At 39.8% G+C, this 16608-nt stretch overlaps 1 protein-coding gene across 1 annotated transcript in view; it reads right to left on the reverse strand.

Moving 5' to 3' along the window:
- The window catches only part of LOC130170981 (ephrin type-B receptor 1-like), an 89046-nt gene that overhangs the window by 20716 nt on the left and 51722 nt on the right, over window positions 1–16608 (reverse strand). The window contains exons 10-13 of the mRNA XM_056378726.1: window positions 6962–7127; window positions 6462–6567; window positions 4833–4894; window positions 4506–4703 (exon numbers count right to left, since the gene is read on the reverse strand). Coding sequence (XP_056234701.1) covers window positions 4506–4703; window positions 4833–4894; window positions 6462–6567; window positions 6962–7127 — 532 coding nt within the window. The remainder of the gene's footprint in view (window positions 1–4505; window positions 4704–4832; window positions 4895–6461; window positions 6568–6961; window positions 7128–16608) is intronic.

Consider the following 16608-nt stretch of genomic DNA (forward strand, 5'->3'; position numbering starts at 1 on the left):
TCCCCTTGAATTAAGAACCCTTCAATAAATTATCTCATAATGAAGGGGCTAATAAATAATTACCTTTTAATCATATTTTATGGTGTAAAATGGGTCAGCTGTGAAATCAGATGTGCTGAAGTTCATACCATTTGGGTACCTTTTATAATTAACCATCTCCTATCAATCAAACAAGAAAGAGCGTACTGTTCTTTGCATTTGGGCAGTGTTGTGAGGAGCGAGGCGTGTTAAACACATAAACACACTCTCAGTCCTGAGAGCTGCCCTCTGCACCCTCAGTCTCATACTGATGGCCTCTGAGCAGCTCTGTAGGTGCAGACTGAGGTCAAGGGCTTCACTCAGGGGCACATTAACGGTTTTCGCAGACTGAACGAACAACAAAAATTGAATCCACTCAAGAACCCCTCTCAGGAATGACAGAGGGCTATGTAACAGAGGTGGCAAATGAGATAAAAGGGATGGTGCCATTATTATTTCTATGGCTTTGCACACCTCACCACATCTCAACTCACTGTCATCTCTTGTTTTTAACAAAGGCAGCCTGTTGTCCTTGTGGATAAAGGAAGAGACTGTACAGAAGCACAAGGTTCATAGGTTCAATCCCTGCCCGCAGTTTAATTTGTCTTGCAGGCTAAAGCAATTTCTTACTGTTTATTTGCTTTGTAGCATCAATTTTATTGAACTGAGGTCACTGTGTTCACATGGGATGCCAGTTTATTTCCTAACTAGGTAGGCTAATTAGCATTAGATATCCAACCAGAAGTAAGACTTTGGTCATAATATTTCATTAAAATGAGATAATTACATTTTTTAAAAAAAGGTAAAATTTCAAGCAGCAGAGGCCAAGGCTGTTTGTCCCCAGAATTAGCCATAGACTAAATATGACTTAATCTACAATTTCAGTATTGCAAATGGTTTTTCTTTAGACCCACGCTTACTGGAGAAAATATAGTTGTTCCGAACAGGCACACTGGATGGCACAGTGAAAAGCCGGATGTCATAAAGAGGGGGGGGAGATGCAATATCATTTAGATATGGGAATAACGGTGCACATTTTCCGGCAGCCTCTCCTGGAAGACGTTCACAGTGGTGCACTCGGTTGTCTTTACAGGGAAAATGAAAGAAAATGAAAAGAAAAACTGTGTCAAGAATGAAAAAAGAAAGTTTGACGGAGATGTTCAAACCCTGGCGCCTTTCTCACCTCCGCACAGCTGGCCAATCACAGCATCAAGTAGTAGTGAATTTCAGGTTGTCAGTTTCAGAAAGCTACTGAAATGGTTGGACACCCACTAATCTGTTGTTGGAAACGCATGGTTACAGGTGGTTTGTGGAGCTATTTGATCTGACAAGCACTTCTGATGGCTCCTTTAATAATTCTGTTTTCACAGGTAGTAGTCCTCTGTATGGGTGTGCTACTCTTCATGTGTATAACTGGTGTTGTGCCCCTCAAACTGATATTTTTGTCCATATTTGAATATCATTCAAAATTGTATTTACTATAAGAACAGTAATTGAGTAACTGTAGCTTCTGTCTGCTCAGTTGATGTGCACTTGGAAAGTTTTGCAAAACTTTAAAATCAAAAACTAAAAGAGGTTAAAGTACATTGTTCATGTGCCTCTCGTTACTGCTTCTTTTATGAATTATGATCTATGAATTGGTTTGTTATGACTGGCTGCAATGTTAAGAATAAGAACTGTATTAACATCAATGAAACTATTCAATGTAGAGAAAACCTCCTTTCTATGGAGACACGTATGTCTTTTGTCAAAATAAATGCAACCATATGCTGCTTGGGGACATGAAAATTGAATATCACTTCAAAATAAAAGTCCTCATCTCAGAGATAAAAATCGGCGTGTGAATAATGGATGAGTAATGGGAATTGGATGACAGGTTGTGTCGTCCTGTCTCACTGTGATCTCTGCTCCACATCTCACTGCTCATTAAAAACTATCTACTGTCAGTGCTGTAAACTTGCAGGAGGAGAGGATGATGGAGGGCAAAATAGGGAGAGGATGAGGGAAGGAAGGAGAGATACAAGGTGCAGAAGTGAAAGAGTGAAGAATGGAAATGAGACAAGATGATATATCACTTCCTGTCTTTCTAAAATAGAGGTGGTCAAGGAGAGGACGGAGCATTAGACAAAATATTCACTGGCTTTGCTCTGATATCTTGTCTTAAATCTACAGTAATATATTAATGAAATTAACTGGCCTGTCAGGTGAGATACTATTGCTCATTTCTATTGTAACTTCAAGTGTTACACGACTTATCTTCAGCCAAAAGTGCTTTTTATGAAGGACGTTTCTTACACTGGGAGTGATAGTAATAAGGAAGGAAGAAAAGAGAGAGGTGTTATCACAGAGGGAGAGGAAGACAGTAAGGTGAGATATTTTTATTATCTCCTTAGGGTGCTTTCTTCTTTTATCTCCCCTCCTCAATCTGTTGTTCTGCTTTCCCCCCCTCGGTTGTTTGTTTTAGCATTTCTCTATGCGCAAACAAACTCTGAAACTCCAGAGGGGCTGAATCACAGAGAGAGATGAAGATAGCGGAAATAATCAAGGAAAGACAAAAAGAAAAACAGGATGATAAAGTCAGAGACGGGGGAAAAAGAGAGAAAGCCTTTTCACTTTCTATGGCAGCAGAATGGGAAAGATTCAACCCTTAAAGAGCTCAAAGTCCGGCCACATCTCATATCACCCAGACTCATATTCCCCCCCCATCGTCTTCATCCCTCCTCTGTCACCTCTGGCTGAGGTGAGAAACCTTCCCCTGAGAGAAATAAAGCGAGAAACGGAGGGATTATGAAAAGCCTCTCAGAGTGCCTCAACAGACCAAAGCCCAGAGCACACACTTGCAGCGGTGAAGGTCTGAATGTGGTTCATGACCTTTTTCACCCACAGCTCCACGGCCATTTGGGTTTGATTGGTTTTGGCTCAAAGAAAACAAGTTGTGTTATCAGGGGTATAACATCTGACGTAAAAACATTCCCCATCTAATGCGAGCCGAGGTAGAGGACAAACATCACCAACCTTAAATCTTAAAATTGTATTACTTAGGTAACAAGGATGTTGATGATAGCTGGGTGTATTCCTGATATTATGTTGTGCTGTCACTGGATGTACGTTATGAACATAGTTGTGACCTTGTGTGTTGAGTTTAAATGTGTCCCTTTTTTTTCTTAGGGATGGATATCGTCAAGATTTTAATGGTGGAACTACTCCCACCGATCGTGCTTATCAACCCGATACTTTAACGAGCAGTTATGTTAACTCGGTGTGTGGACTCCAGGCTCCCAACACACCTGGGGCAACGGCAGATGAACTACGAGCTAGGCGGTCGAAAACTGTGTATTTCTCTATTTGTGCGTGATAAACTTTTGCTAGATGTTTCAACAGATTGTTCATGTTTTCGCTCTCACATGCAAAAGACTTGTTGAACTTGTGTCAACGAGTGTAATCACAGTTTTAAATGTTCAGCTCTCTCTGCCATTGTCACAAATAGCAGGGTTTCTGTGTGTGTGTGTGTGTGTGTGTGTGTGCTGCAGCGCGAAAGAGAGAGCTGCCATTTCCCCTCACACACACAGGCTCTGAGAGGGAGATCTCTTCTGGTAATACTGAAAATGCATCATAGATGAAAGTCTTAATCAGAAACGGAGTGGGTGAGACAAAATGTGCAGGATAACTTTAAGCTTGTCAGAGCTTATCAATACTACAGTCTTTAATAATTTATAACTGGGGTACCCACCCATAATTTATATCATATGTTGTATGTATTTTATTATATTTTTATGGACAATAAAGTTAGTGCTCAGAGATCAGGGGTAAAATAAGGCACTTAGCAACTGTGAAGTTTTTGTTTCTGTTTCCATTTTTTTTTTTTCTTTTTCCATCCAACAGCTGCAATGTAAAACCTCTACACACACACCCTAATATTTCAGAGGGAGCTCTGGGACTCCATTTCACATCCAACATTTGCCAAACATCACACAGCATTTTTACAGTGAGAGCTCAGATAGCCAAAGAGAATGCATGAGGACAGTTTTAATTTATTCCTGTGAAAGTTCTCAGCATGAATAAAACATCTCCCCTGACTTCAAAGGAAAAAAATAAAGCAAAATAATAAATTGGCATTGCATGTTTCCAGATCTTTCTCATTGACACAAAAGTTTGTCAGTTGAAGAAATTGATTAATTTACTGTAGAGTATCTGCTGTTTGAGGAGACAGTTGCTCTCATTAAGGAAACCAAGGTTTACTTTTCTAATGTTCCCCTTTGAAGCAGTTTATAGTAGATATCTGCAATGTCTGTGACTTTTTTCTCTTACTCTTCAACCAAAGCTCTTGTACAAACAGAATGAACGAACATTAATATTTGTCACATATTGAAATAATCAGGGATTTTCATTTGAGACATTTGTTGAGTTTTTTAAAGGTTATTGAAACAACACGAGAGAAGAGGGGTAATCCAGAGGGTTTAGGAAACTAAGTCTATAAAAATCTCTACCTGATCCGATGACTTCCTCTATTTTGACACAGGAGGGGTCAATTTCCTTGGCAAACTCCCGCACAGCCTCGTTGGGATCCTCGTAGGTGAAGGGGTCGATGTAGATCTTGACCCCTGGTGAACTGTGACCCTCAGACAGGGTGGGAAAGGTCACAGTGGGGGTGGGACCACTGAACATGTCAGGCCTCAGAGTCACCTCTGAAGAGAAGATGAGAAAAAGTTAAAATATAAAAACTGTTTAAAAGTATTGTGGATGTAAATGTGTATGAAGGTGGATTTTATTTAGTAGATGAAAAAGTGCAGCAGAAGTGACAGTGCTGGTCGTACCTCCTCCATTATTGTACTGCGGCAGCTTGTCACCGTAAACACTCTCCTTCAGCTGCCTTCTCCTACACACAAAAACAAAGATGGAGAGACTTTAGGGAAAAGTGGCAAGTAGACAGAAATTCTACACAAAAGTATGAAATGTTGTGAGGATAAAATGCTAATTGGTTGTCTTCTCTTCAGCCAGGCTGAGATAAAATAAACAGTTTTCCTGAATGTCACAAAAAGTGTGCTGAAGAGAAAAAGGAAAAGTCTGTCAGGAATTCATTAGTATTGGGTGACTTGTTACTGCTCTATGTTGTCATCTCTTGTTTCCTGCTTTCATCTGAGGATGGAACCAAAGAAATGCGCTCTGTAATATTTTAATATGTCAACTGATCTTCACAAAAGAAACCCTACACAGCAAACAGGAGAGACAGCTTGTCGCTTGCTATTTCTGGGAGGTCATGGGGTTACAGAAACTTCAGGTATTTCGGAGAGTGCAACTCTATTTTAAAACTATTCAATCAAATCAAAAAAAAGTTTTTTTTCCAAAATTGCACTTCCAAATCTGGTAATTACAAATTTTGTTATTAACAAAATACAGTAAATTCCCAACTGGCTGAAATATTTTGTCATGTATCATAACAAAGAGTCTTATTTAATGTGTACACATACAGTATGCAGCTGTTGGAGAAAAAGTAAATCTAGTAGTTTATTCTCAATAGATGAATTACTTTTTTTTTTTTAATAAAAAACATACACTCATATATTTCTAAAATAAACTGATTTTATCTCTGCATGTCTGTTGTTCACAGCTTTTACATTACATTAATTGGCAAAAGCTCAAAGTGAATTACAATAAGTGCATTCAATCTACATACTGAGCAAAAAAAGAGCTAAATTGGAAATGTATTTGTTTTGAACAAATGGCTAGCAATGGCTAAGTGCTAGCAAGGGTTGTTAAAATGTAATATGATTGGCGAAGCAACCACAGAGTCCTGAGTGATGAACACTGTCCCCTGCTAGAGCTTAGCTAAAAATGCATCATGTGATAGATGGTGAAAAGAGAAATCATGAGAAAATGCAAACATGCTGCTCAAAATGTACCAAACCCCCTCAAAATAATGTAAAAATAACAATAGATCGTACCGGAAAGTTTATTCTTGACTTTGGAAACAGTGGTTTTACACAATATACTCAACTCAAAGTTGACTTACTGGCTTTCAAATGCATCTCACAGTCTTCCTCAGCAGACGTAGTTCACATGACCAAAGGTAGAGGTGTGTAACCTGTTATCATTTTATCATATTATTTTGGGTAACATGATGAGACTCACTCTGCTGAGGAATACTATGAGATGAGACTGAAAGCCCTGGAAGAAAATAGCAAAATAGTAGTGATTTTTTTTTCTCATAAGAAGTGGTTCTGGTAGATGTTATGAGTGTTGAGTGTTTACACTGAATGTGATTTTTATCTGATACTTAGACAGCGATACATTCCCTGATTAAAAAATGTAAATAATGCCCCCTATTGAACCCTATAAATAAGTCAGTACATGTGTAGTGCCTTTCCTAAGGACACTTCGACTGGTATGCATGTGTGTAAGTGTGTAAATGTGTGTGTGTGTGTGTGTGTGTGTGTGTGTGTTACCTGGAACAGATGATGGCTATAGCTACCAATGAGACGATACACACTCCACCAACTAAAGAGCCTGCAATCAGGGAGAGCTGCTGTCCCAGCTCTGACTTGTACTCATCTGCAGAAACACACACACACACACAAACACACACAAAGTGAAAGGCACAGCATTATTTTCATATTTTTAAGCGCTCTCACATAAACACAACTGAGCATTTCTGGAAGGCAAAACATACACCTGGCAGTTTTTCTCTCTAACACATATAAAATATCATTTATGGCGGCTCATTTTACATGACTACAAGTACACACACATAAAGTAGGACACAATTTATTTACCTCACAGCCAGATTTTCACTCGCTCAACCTTTCACATTTCCTCTCCCACTCCTATACTTTCTTTCCTCTTCACCATAAAACCCCCACCCGCCCACACACACACACACACACACACACACACACACACACACACACACACACACACACACTGCAGCCAACCATCACCCACTTACCATCGGTGAGTGTTTGGAAGAGCATCTCCTTGCTGTAGGCTCCGTAGCCGGCCACAGTGCGGGCCCTCACCTGGACCACGTACCCTGTCCCGGGCCTCAGTCCCTCCAGAACCACATTGGGCGTCTCAGTCTGGACCACTGAGCTGTTCAGGAGTGACGACTGGATCTGCGGGGAAAGCACAACCAGAGATGGATGTTTCGTAGTGATCCAAGACAGACTATAATACTGCTACTGTCCTCAGTCTTGGCTTTCAGCTGACACAAGATTAATTAATCCGCCTAAACTTTCAGTCCAAACTGAGACATTTATTATTTTCAAACTGTGACACCACAGACACCCTGGCAGGACTGAGTAACTGCAACATCTTGAGTTAGAATGCAGCCACAGACCTTCTTCACACCATGACAGTCTCTATCTCTATTCTTTATCTTTTTCCATTTTTTTCTAACAGTAAAAAAAGAGCAGATTAAACCCCTTCAACTACATTTTGTTTCTGTGCTCCTCACACTTGAATGAGCTGCCTGTTTCTGTCTGTTCACGTCTATTCACACCTTAAAGGGTCACTTCACCTAAATAACTAAAAAAGACAGTTTCACATTTACCACTTGTGGTACATTGTCTAGGGAATCATATGGATATTGTTATATAATATTATAATATCATAATATATTGAGATATGTTCCTCCACCTCAATACAATTGAGTCAATCAATAAACACAATCTTTCCAAAAATATTCCCCCAGTTATTCTGAATAATCCACCTCACTACAAACAGCTCTTATTGGACCTACTTTCTACTCAAGGAAGGTCACGTTGGAAAGTGTTCACAGAGAGGTGTATCGATTATCCAGAATGACCAAGTCATTGTTTTTGGGAAGACAAGTTGCTGTGAGTGTTTTTCAGGGTGTCAATTCCATAATCCCATATCAACTGCAGTGTCTGTAAATATAACTGTCCACCTTTATGCAGATGACACTCAGCTATATGTACTCTAACTAGCAGTCTGATTAACACTATAAACTGCCTCAATGAGATTCAGTGGATGTCCAGCTATTCCCTCCACTTTAAGGAGAGCAAATCTGCAGTCCATCATGTCCATCCACAATAAACTTGGCAGTCTATCAGTACGTGTTTGAAAACCCTATTGCTAAAAACCTAAGAGAGCTGTTTGACACTGACCTCAGCTTTGATGCTCAAGTTAAGAAAACTGTACAGACCTGCTTACTTCACTGAAGAAATATCAACAAAATGGAGTAGCTCAGGCTTTTATCTTTGAATGTCTGGACTACTCTGACCCCATTTACTCTTGCTTGAGCAAAATCCACTTTCCTATCTGCAGCTGGTTTGACTAATTCAGGGATAAATGATTGCATCACCCTATCTTAGCCTTTCCTCATTGGACGCCTGTTCATTTTAGAAATGTTTTTACTTGTAACACTCTAGACTAAACAGGGGCCTTGCCCAAAATTACATTTCTGAACTCCTCTTTCCGTATGAACCATATCGCAGTTTGAGGTTCTCTGGCCAGGATCTCCTGGCTGTTCCTAGATCAAGGTTGGTAACTAGAGGTGACAAAGCCTTCACTGTCAAAGCCCCCTGACTCGCCTACACAGTCTCAACCATCCTGTCAATTCTCAAAACACACTTGTACAGACAGACAATTTCATGTTAACACTCTTGTGTTGTCTATTGTGTTTCAATATTTTAGCCACATTTTAGTTATTTTAATATTTTGGTGTTCTTTGTTTTATGCAGCACTTTGTATCTCGAAACCATGGCACATAAAACAAAATATCTAGAGGGCAAAACAAAACCTACATTGAGTGATCAAATATTATATATTTATATATATATATTTTCGATTTTGAGATTTGGGTGAAATGACCCATGTAGAGTAACTTAAAACAAAAATAAAACCAATGTTTCACTGCCCTCTGAAGTTTGTTTCTCTCAAGTCTGTTGCACCACATCTTTTACCCAGCACTCCTCTGTTTTGCCTATTACCACACACAACGATGCCATGATGTACTGACATCACTGCAGCAATGTGACATATGAAGAAGTCACCAAAAACCTTTAAGTCGCTCTGTTGCCACCCTAAAAGCATGACAGTAGATGGAATTCCACTTATGCTGTTCAAAAACTCAACAGCACATTCTCTTTGTCACAGCTTTTCCCAATCTCCAGTGTCTCCACCTGTGTGTGTGTGTGTGTGTGTGTGTGTGTATGTGTGTGTGTGTGTGTGTGTGTGTGTGTGTGTGTGTGCGTGTGTGTCCTGCTTCACCTCCACACCTATCTTTTATCAGCTCAACAACCCTGCAGTACAAGCCTCCATGGTAGCCATCTACTATGCTTCAGTTATTGTCCTTGTTTCCTCGAGCCTGTACTAACTGTGTTTCCCTGTGTTCAGGATTCATCCCCTGCGCCCTCTCCTCCACTGCATCTCCTTGTCTGCCCACGCCACTTCAGCTTGCCAGCCAGTTTCCTCTCTCATCTGCCTGCCTGCCCTCAGCCTCAGCCTGCCAACCATCTCCATCACTGTAACCAGTCTCCTTAATCCTCCGCTGAACCCACTTTACCCTCCCCGTCTTGTTGTCTGTGCGTTTGGGTCCAGAAACTAATGAAGCAGAACAGTCTTTGCAGAAATACTGTCCATTTTCCTCTGGTGATTTAATTGAAAGTACTTTTCATCAAAATACAGTAGTCTGCGTAAAAGCTTATCAGAAACAACTTCTGTGGATTATCGATTACTGGGTCATTGTTTTTTAAAAGACATGGAGCCATTACATTTTACAAATGTCATTTTCTTAGTGTCATGAGAAGCACAAGCACCATAATACTCCCACTGTATTATTACAAAAGCTCATAATAAAAACTTCAGCACATAAAACCAACATATCTGTACTCCAAGACGCCATAGGGTTAAAAAACACAATGGTTTTTTTTTTTTGTAATTTAAGTGAGCTGACCCTTTATCAAACCTCTTGTATCCCTCCTCTTTCCTCCTCCTTCTTGTTCTGTTTTCCACCTCTTTGACCCATTCATTCCCCCTCTCCCTGCAAATATGAGTGACAATGCAGTTAATTAGCTGTTGTCCGCAGAGACAGGTCTACCTGAGCATTTGCTGCTCTCTCCCAACAGTCCTCCTCCTGAGGTGGATTAGCCATCAGACCTATCAGGTCCATCTTATAAACCCTATAGGCTACAACCTTTTACCACTATCTTCCTCTGCCCTCCTTCTGTGCTTCCTGTCCCCCGTTCCTTTCAGATTAAAAAAAAAGGTTTCTACTGTGGAAAAAAACGGTTCAGAGAGAACGACAGACATGGTGTGATGATGGCATGAAAGGAGGGGGAGGGAATCATACTGTGTGGATGAAGGTGGGGGGGGGGGCAGAGGGGGTCGACGGCAGGGCTAAGAAGAGAGGAAGAGAGATGATGATGGTGATGAGGAGAGTTTAGGAGGGTGCGGGTGGTGAAGAAAGTGAGGGTTGGGGGAGGTTAGAGAGAGGGAGTGTTATCAGAGGAGGACATGCACATAACTGGAAAGGGGGTTCAAGATGACTGAGCTTTTATTGTGGTTACCACTCTTATACTTAGTAACAAACACCCATCACCCTCTTGTACATCTTCAACCCCTTTGTTGCTGCTTCTGGATATTATGACTTTTATTATATAAGATGCCTGTGTCATTTATTAGCGTCATTCCTGTGTACCTACAATAGCTTGATCTATTTAGCATCACTGAACCCTTTATTTTCTTCTAGTGTATTTTTCATACACTGTGCTATGACCAAAGACAAACTGCACTAATGCTACTGTGATAATAAAGACAAGACACATGGACGACTGCAGAGTCCGCAGTGCTAAAAGCTGCGAGTGAGGGGTTATATTTGGACGTGGCCACTGAAATGGGGGTATTGTGTCGGGGGTGGGGTCTGGATTTGGAGAGGTGTGTGGGGGGTTGGTTCTATGCTTGCCACAGTGAAGAGGTTAGGGGACAGCCCATCTGGGAAGGTCTGGTGGCCAGAGATAAGTAGTGGGGAAAAAATCCTGCCTCCCTGTGCCATATCAAATTTACTACATTAAAACCTCATTATCTATAGAGTGGTTAAGAGGGTAGGAGGAGGTAAGGGAGGGATGGAGGAGAAAATGGAGGGAAGGAAGGTGGACAAATGACAAAGTACCGGAAAAGGAGATACAGTACAGCTGTCTGGTAAGAAAAACCTGTCATCTCTCTCTGCAGGCTTATCAAACTGCTCCCTGAGGACTTCTTTCACTTGAAGCTATGAGCTAAAATTAGTCACTGTATGTGGCTGGCTTGTCTTCAGTGTAAAATACAGTATTTCTCCCTTCTTAAGATGCGTATCAAAGAAGACGAATGAAAAGAAGAAACAGAGAAAGAACAAACTGTCAGCTTTTGACTTGTGGTCTTAATTGGCTTCCATGTTAAATAATGTTAAAGCAAAGGCTGCAGCAAATAAGGCCGACTTACAGTAAAGTCGCTGCCCTGATTTTGACAAAGTAAGGGTTTTATCTGTGACTGTCAGACTGCAGCTACAGTACATCTCCCAGCGAGTGCACTACTTCTCATTCTGTCCTTGACTCACTCTAATTGCTCTCTCTGAGGCAGATTCTCAACTTTCTCTTTCTGCTTTCCCTGGAACTTCACTCTTACAAGAACCTTGGGAAACAAGGGGGCTGAACAGCACTCCCACCCCCAGGTGCCGCACCCCGCCTCATGAGGGACACTTGTATTGCTGTAAAATGTTACACCCCTGTCATCTCTAAAACCGTGTGCTTTTTTAAATGATTGTGCAGCCTTCCCTGATGGCTTCTTATTCGTGAAATATTTTGTCTGTACTCAACTGTTTTGGCAGGAAGGTTGGCTAACACTCAGCCTCTCTAGCATGAACACAATATTGTTTAAATGCAGTTTTCAACTAACATATATATATATATATATATATATATATATATATAAAGTGTGGTATTGTCATGAGTGGTAACACTGCGATGCCAGTGCCAGTCATTATGACTGAAGCACATTTCCTGACTTTGCCATTTTCATATATTGTTTGGCGAACAAAAACGTCATCTGGTGCTCTAAAAAATGTGATTTACAATGTTGCAAATTCTCCAGTCTGGACTCCAGACAGTTTTGTTATATGATATATGTATCAAGAGGTTTGTTTAATGTTCCAATTCTGTGTTTTTGCTCAACAAATGTATAATTTTTATGTTCCAGCAGCTATTCCAGCTATTTTACTATGTATGATTCCACCAAATGATTCACCACAAAAACAAAACAGTTCATTTTCACTGCCTTCTAAAATGACTGTTTCGTATGAGCATTTTCTGATCTGCCACCTCCATTGCTGACTTCAGGTAAAGAGGGTCAATGGTTGAAAGAAGTGTTGACCAGTGTTGACTGGTAGCAGATGAGATCTGAACCATTGTTTCCAGTGACAAAGTGAGACACTTTGTATAGCCACCCTCCTGCCTGAACTCCTACCTAAGAGGTTTTGCGGCAGGCAACCTTTGCTTCCAAGAGGAGACTCACTATTTGCATGACCACAAAAGGTTGCCTGTCAGGAGAAGGTAAACAGGCCATTCAAGGCAATTCAGCAAATAAAAATGGTGCAGTTTTTCAGTTAATTTGAACTATAGTGAGTTCTGCACAGCAGAATCTGCAAACAACTGCTGAAATGCTTTCAGGTGCCACATTCTTATAAAGGCATAATGAACTTCACTAATTGGAAAGGAATAACACTCAATGAGTTCTGGAAGATATCTTTGAATCATATTTTCATGAAATGAAATCGGTAATGAGGATAGTTATGACCCAGCTTCCATTATATTGGACATTAGACACTGGATCTGCATGTGTTGATCATTTTTAGTAGCATTTCTAAATATGAGAGTAAGACGGGAATGAGCACGGTTTGAATATAATATAGGGAAGACTTTACATAATCTCATTAAAAGCATATTTTTGCAGGATACCAAGGTTATACTGTGCATAATTACTGCATATACTAGCATACATAAATTATTCATTAATTTGGTTAAAGGTTGAATGCAATTCATCAAAAGCATCAACATACTGGTTGGAAGGCATATTTTGGTGTAATAGTTTAATTACTTGCGTAATGATGAATGGTACTGTTACTGCTTATTTAGAGAGTTACATAGAATTTACATGTGAATAGTTAACACACGTAGCACCAGGAGCAGCAATAATAACCCTAACAATAGCAATGACACACATCACACATTCTCCCTTCCTCTTGTGCAGCACAGTAAAATTATAGCCATATATTGTGTTGTTCTGGAAAATTGGAATCTGCGAGCGAGCCCTCTGGAGTCATGGACTTTAGGACTGTGCCTGAGTGTTTTCATCAAAGAGAATAGATAAGAGAGAGAGTTGACAAGAGTCTTGAGCATTTAAAGTTTGTAGTTCTGTTTGTAGCTGAGAGTTTCAGTGAGTTATGGAAGCACCAACACACTGACAGTAAGTATTAAATAGAAAAAAATTAGTACAGAGACTTGCAGTGGGATCCCAAAAAAATGCCAAAAACTATTTTCTTCAGTTTTGTAAAAAGGATAAGAAGATGGCAAGGAATCAAATGTGGGCTGTGGATGAGGAGGCATGTTGTTCTTTTTGGTATATCTCACACAATCCCTTGTAGGTGCTCTGCTCTTTGTCTTTAATCCGACTGCAGTGAAAGTCTATCTGTTTTTGCAGCTGTTGGCTCAGCTTCAGAAAAGATGAGGATATTCTTAAGTTTAGCTTAGGGTGATAGATATGCTTTTAATTTAACTTTGAATCTCAAAAAGGCACTGCTTTCCATTGACTGAATTACAAAGAAGACAAGATATGCTGCCACAATTTGTCCTTTCTTTCATTTTTTCTTTCCTAGAGCAGAAGTCTTTGATGGGAAAGCAATCAGGTCCTGAATGTTTCACCCCCAGAATCAGAGGCCCTCATTGGCACCCCAGGTTTGATATTCTCTATGCAGGCTAGTTTGATCATTGAACTCTGGCAGTGAAGTGTTTTGTGCCTTAGTCTCCTGGTTCATACAGGTTAAGACCTTGTCCACCACAGAACAGCTGGAGGCCTGATTGCTTCAGCCAGACAGCCTCACAGAGCAGAGTGGAAGGAGCTTTGATTTCAACAGCCACCACTGGCAGATAAATGGGAGTTTTAGTCTTTATGTCTTTAAGAGATTCAGCCAGGGCGATAGAAAGATCTAGTAGTGCTCTCAAGATGTTGACACACATAGCAAAAAGAGTGACATTTTTTATCATCACATTCACATTCACAATTCTCTTTTACAAAACACTGAAAGCTTTAGTATTAGTGTAGTAGGAAAGATGAACTGCAGTGTATCGATGTCTATCTCTGTTGAGGAGAACCAGTTGAGGTGGTTCAGGCATCTGATATGGATGCCTCCTTAGTGCCTCCCTGTCGAGATTTTCTGGAAATATCTAACTGGTAGGAGACCCCCTGATATCTCATCTGGCTGATGTTGCCTGGGAGAGGGATGTTTTGACTACCTTGACCCTGCACGGAATAAGCAGTGCAAAAAAAGGGTGGACAGATGGAGAATATGGAAGCACCTCTTGTATAATGCCTCTTGAGATTTCAGTTTCCTTCCATTCTTAACAGAATTGTCCAGAGTGGGAAGGATAAAGCAAATTTCCAAAGAGTTTGGTTAGAGTACATAATGGCACTTCTCAACAAGCGCTTTTCATGTTTGTCAGTGCATCTGCAGATCCTCTGCATCTTGTCTGTGGTGGTGCTATCTCTTAGTGAGGAAAAGACTCTGTCCTTCATAGATACGTAGAGGTAACTTTGCAAAACTAGTCATTTGTGCTGACTTTTGGCACATAATGAAACCCAGAGAGACCTGAAGCCCACTTGAATCTACCTCAATATTGGTGGCTGCAGTCCACAAACACTTTAACATTTCTTCCCACAGACTACCACCACCATCCAGAAACTATAGTGAAAAACCGTATCAGAGCTGTGAGAACATGACTGAAAAATTACTGAGACTACTGGTGATAATATTCCTGTAAAACAGCTATAAACTATGTAGCTTCAACTTCTGCAGCGTGTTAAAAATCCTTGTGAAATATTTAATGATTCAACTATGATGGCAACAGATATAATTTTTTTGTCCAAATTTAAATGTCTAATCACTGCCAATTAATGTATTTATAACTTTTTAAGTTGCTTTTATACAGAGTAGACTGCACGAGACCCACAAGATTTTGTTTTGTGAGTTACTTAATCAATGAAACTGTTGATTTGATTGGATCTTCTACAGCCCACAGGTCTTAATTTGATCTCATATTGTGTGTTATGACTTATGAGACTGACACCTTTACTTCAACAGCTGTTCATGGAAGAAATATACACTGCTTCATTAGATTGAATAAATCAATAAACCTTTCTTTTACAATTTAGTTGAAGTGATGTCTTCATTTGCGATCAACTCAGTGAAGCTAGGTGTAAATGAATTGACGCTCATTTTTGCTGCATGACTACTATCAGCTATTTATGTGTGCTGGAATAAAGCTCCATCACTGTAAAACCCTGTCAGTATGACTATAGGCGCCGTGAAATGTACACTGTAGCTCCAAGATCAATCCTGACTTATTATAAAAGAGTATTGTATCAGAGAAGATACATGATCTCAACTCATTAATAGGCATCTAGCACAGACAAGAGAGAAAATACATCAATTACAGGAATTATGAATCTAAAATAAAAGAAATATGATGACAGGTTTCTGCATTCCACAGGATTTAACATATTCCAGTAACTGAACAAATAATGATGATTTTTTTAATCAACCATTGATAGTCATGTTAAGTGACAGGAAATTAATAATAATAAGAAGAAGAAGAACATTAAAAAACTATACATTCTATTATTATCAATAAAGGTAATCATTGTAGTTAATCACTCAAATAACTGGAAAATGTCTCACAACATGTGCAGCTGACTGTGTTAAAGGTGCTTCAGAGGGCAGCACCCTGTGAAAAGTTTGAAACACTACATATAATGTGCCATCAAGAATAGAAAATGATAAAATTACATTTCCAATTTTTGCATTCCTGTACTATTATGCCTGTATCTACTTACTTCTTTCAATTGTGATTATGTTATGGCTGAAAAACAATTAACACAATTATAAAACTTTGAACAGTGGCCTGTTCAAAGTTTGGTTTTACTGGTCTGGGTTGCCCTTATTAACTTAAAAAAATGACATTTTATAGTTCTTATAAAAAAGGCATAGCTTTACAGTTTAGGGAACAGGCATATTTGCTTACTTTGCTGAGAGTTAGATAGGAAGATAATTACCACTCTCAAGTCTGTAGATTCATTATGAAGTTGGAGCCAGGAGACGGTTAGCTTAGCATAGCACAAACATTGGAAGCAGGGGAGTAACAGCTAGACTGGCTCTGTCCAGAGGTAAAAAAAATCTGCCTCCTTGAATTTCTAAAATGTACTAATTAACACATGATATCGTACAAAAATTGAAGTCTAACAACGACAGGTTTTATTAGGCAGTATTTCTTTGCCAGGAGCAGCGACTTTCTGAAGTCTCCACTGGTTGCCTGGCAACCTAATGGT

Source organism: Seriola aureovittata, chromosome 6 (assembly GCF_021018895.1).
Source record: "Seriola aureovittata isolate HTS-2021-v1 ecotype China chromosome 6, ASM2101889v1, whole genome shotgun sequence".
Lineage (NCBI taxonomy): Eukaryota > Metazoa > Chordata > Actinopteri > Carangiformes > Carangidae > Seriola > Seriola aureovittata.